Source organism: Lucilia cuprina, chromosome 2, assembly GCF_022045245.1.
Source record: "Lucilia cuprina isolate Lc7/37 chromosome 2, ASM2204524v1, whole genome shotgun sequence".
Classification (NCBI taxonomy): domain Eukaryota; kingdom Metazoa; phylum Arthropoda; class Insecta; order Diptera; family Calliphoridae; genus Lucilia; species Lucilia cuprina.
In genome coordinates, this window is record NC_060950.1 from 14727369 (window position 1) to 14731036 (window position 3668).

A 3668-nucleotide genomic window follows, 5' to 3' on the forward strand; every position below is an offset into this window, starting at 1 on the left:
TGTCTAGTCTTGTCTAGTCTTGTCTAGTCTTGTCTAGTCTTGTCTAGTCTTGTCTAGTCTTGTCTAGTCTTGTCTAGTCTTGTCTAGTCTTGTCTAGTCTTGTCTAGGTTTTCAAAACCAATAAATTCTATATAAAATTTTTTTAATTAAGAGAACTAGTCAAAAAGTTACATGTGGGTTTAAAATGTTGCTCATATTTCATTATTTATAGACCATTACTTTGATCAAGTATCTGATGCTGTATGTATATTAAAGTGACCATTTTAAGAACCTCTTGTAGGAATACTTCTCAGTCGCTGCGTATTTAAGCATTCAAAATCAAAATAAATTTGTCGTCAGTTCTTTACCACCAACGGGACACTCTTTTGTACATTATAGGGATGATAAAATGATACAAACGATACGAATTACCATTCCACAATGATGAAGGGTATACAAATGTTGTTTTTGTTATCTAATTGTAGTGTATCCAATTAGCAATTTTACATAATAATCTTCGCAAAACATATGTTACCCAGCTTAAACTTATATTGAAAATTAATGATTTTTAAAACTATTTTAAATGATTTTTACTACTCCATGAGTTGAAAAGTCAATGAAATTTCAATTCATTATTTTAACACTTGGTGGTCATCGGAGAGAAATGCTTAAATTTAACGACACATAATACAAACTTGAGTCTCGTTATACTTTATCGTGACTCATAAAAATGTAAGTTATTGTGTAAGTACAAATAATTTTACAGTTTATTTAATTTGACTTTTTATTAATAAATAGAGGATTCAGCTGTTTTCGCGCAGATTAGTTTTATTCGATAATGGTTTGTAGTAAACGAAATAATGCCTTCATGATCAAATCCAGACATATGCTATCAGTCACTTATAAAAACTGAAAGTGTTAAGAACGTTATTTTAAGAGGTAAAATAATAGGAAGGATTTTAAATTGAAAGGAAAAAACCATGAAGTTTTTATACGGAAAATATATAAAATATATTTGTTTAGTTGCAATAGTTTTGAAGCAATTGGCATTAACAACTGTAGTAGGTAAGTCTTATTGATAGGAATTAAAGGTTGGTGAAAATTTCTTACAAAAATTATACTATTATTATGAAAGGGCTTTAAAATACAACATTTTCATATTTTTCTTTAGGTATTAAATGCATACAATGTGGAGATAGTGACGAGGCTTGTAGTACAACTCTTTGGGAAGATGCTGAAGTCTGTCCCAATAAAGAAAAAACAAAATGCTTTACACAAATTGGCAAGTATGATTTGAGAACTCTAGTAGCGTATATTATTTAAACTATAGACTTGTTTATACATGGAACTATAATAGTGTATGTAGTCTAAACTACTAGACTAGTTTACATTAATATTGTACAGCCTATAGTCTAAAAGACTATAATAACTAATCTAGGCTATAGTCTATTCTATTGTCTAGCCTATAGTCTAGTCTATAGTTTAGTTTATAGTCTAGTCTATAGTCTAGTCTATAGTCTAGTCTATAGTCTAGTCTATAGTCTAGTCTATAGTCTAGTCTATAGTCTAGTCTATAGTCTAGTCTATAGTCTAGTCTATAGTCTAGTCTATAGTCTAATCTATAGTCTAGTCTATAGTCTAATCTATAGTCTAGTCTATAGTCAAGTCTATAGTCTAGTCTATAGTCTTGTCTATATTCTAGTCTATAGTCTAGTCTATAGTCTATTCTACAATATAGTCCATATTCTAGAATATATAAGTCTTATGTCAGGATTAATCTTAACTAATAATATAATATTGTAGACACCAGTGGCAACATTAAAAGAGGCTGCAAAACAGACGATGAAGCCAAAGCATGTACGGCCGATAACAATTGCATTATAACAGGTGAGAGAAAAAATAATCAACTTATTTGCAAAAAATGTATAGAAACCGATGAAAAGTGCTCTCAAAGTGATATGAATTTTAACGATGTGGAATACAATCACATCTGCGTTGAGGGAGTTAGAAGATGTATCAAAAAAGTTGACAACAAACTTGTCACTAGAGATTGTGCCAGTGAGACTGATATATGTACCGATTCCAAGACATGTGAAACATGTGATAGCGTTAACTGCAATACTGGAGTATTCCCCAAGGATCGTATAACTTGTTACCAATGTACTGGTAGCAGTTGCGAAGATGTTACAGCAAATAATATAGCATATAAACCCTGTGCCAATTACGTGGAGAATGATCAATGCTATATGAAAGCCAAAAACGAAAACGAAATGATACGTGGTTGCAAGTCCGATACTAGAGATAATGAATGTTCTGACGCAGCTGAAGGTTGTGTCTTTTGTTCCGATAATAACTGCAATAATTTAAAATATATATATGATCAAGTACTCAAGTGTCATCAGTGCACCAGTGATGTTCCAACTAATGAATGTTTCAAAGAACAAACTAGTGAGGTATTTGAGAAATGTAAGAGACAAATTAATTACACTCTTCCCGAATATTGTTATACCCAAATCAATGGTAATGTAATTAAACGTGGTTGTCTTCATGATAATTTGGATCTAAATGTTGATATATGCCGAGATGTTGATAGTGATACCTGCATGAAATGTAATGATGGCGATGGTTGTAATAGTAAGCAACAAATATTAGATTAATAACAATAGAAAGACATTTATAAGCGATGATATTTTCAAATATATTTATGACGATATGTAGTATTCATTAAAAAGTAAATTATCGCTTAAATACAAGATTTTATGAAGTTTTAGTTGGGAAAATATAAATAAATAAAGGTATTTTCAATAACTATAAAAATGCTTTGTGGTACACAAAATAAGGTCTTTACGGTTAAATCAACCCAAATGCTAACAGTCACCGATAAAAACTGAAGACGTTAGTTACGTTATTTTAAGCAATAAAATAAAAAATAGTTTAATTAAATGATCTAAAGGCAGGAACTAAAAGTCATGATATTTTCAAAAGGACGATATACAAAATATATTTATTTAATTGTAATAGCCTTAATGAAATTAACAGTAACAACTGTTGCTGGTAAGTTTTATGACCTTGAAATATTTCCAATATATTTACAAATGAAAAATAAATAATAACTTTCAGGAATTAAATGTATACAATGTGGTGGCAGTAAGGAGACTTGTAGTACAACTCTTTGGGAAGATGCTGAAGTCTGTCCCAATAAAGACCACACAAAATGTTTTACACAAATTGGTCAGTATGAATATTGTGTTTAAAACCTCTACCCACTCCCCAGTTAGATTCAAAATAAACACTGCAAAATCAGTATCTTATTTTTATAAAAAGTATTGAACAAAAATTTTCACATTCAAATTTATAAAAAGGTAGAATCAGACAAAAACGTGACTCATACAGAAATAAATTGACTACAAAAGACTATATTAGTTACTCTTTCTTTCTGAAGAAGAACTTAACTAAACTAAACTGAACCAGAACTGAACTAAAACTGAACTAGAAATGAACTAAAGCCTGAACTAGAACTAAACTAGAACTAAACTAGAACTGAACTTGAACTGAACTAGAACTGAACTAGAACTGAACTGGAACTGAACTAGAATTGAACTAGAACTGAACTAGAACTGAACTAAAACTGAACTAGAACTGAACTAGAACTGAACTAGAACTGAACTAGAACTGAACTAGAACTGAAC

General features: G+C 30.3%; 2 protein-coding genes across 2 annotated transcripts in view; one reads left to right on the plus strand and one right to left on the minus strand.

Annotated features, from left to right (window-relative positions):
- The window catches only part of LOC111678395, a 3333-nt gene extending 3071 nt beyond the window's left edge, over positions 1-262 (minus strand). The window contains exon 1 of the mRNA XM_023439740.2: positions 220-262. Within this exon, the coding sequence (XP_023295508.2) occupies positions 220-262 (43 nt within the window). The remainder of the gene's footprint in view (positions 1-219) is intronic.
- A 196-nt stretch (positions 263-458) lies between these two features.
- Positions 459-2732, plus strand: LOC111678396. Its single transcript, XM_023439741.2, has 4 exons — positions 459-711; positions 778-1044; positions 1151-1261; positions 1783-2732. The coding sequence occupies exons 2-4, from the start codon at positions 960-962 to the stop codon at positions 2634-2636; spliced, it is 1050 nt and encodes a 349-aa protein (XP_023295509.2). The 5' UTR covers positions 459-711; positions 778-959; the 3' UTR covers positions 2637-2732.
- Positions 2733-3668: the final 936 nt, after the last annotated feature.

What these genes read in the sequence shown, in the direction of transcription:
- LOC111678396 (XM_023439741.2), top strand. Translation starts at nt 960, where the DNA reads ATGAAGTTTTTATACGGAAAATATATAAAATATATTTGTTTAGTTGCA. An exon ending in GGCATTAACAACTGTAGTAG is followed by an intron (nt 1,045 to 1,150) that starts GTAAGTCTTATT and finishes ATTTTTCTTTAG; the next exon opens with GTATTAAATGCATACAATGT. An exon ending in AAAATGCTTTACACAAATTG is followed by an intron (nt 1,262 to 1,782) that starts GCAAGTATGATT and finishes ATAATATTGTAG; the next exon opens with ACACCAGTGGCAACATTAAA.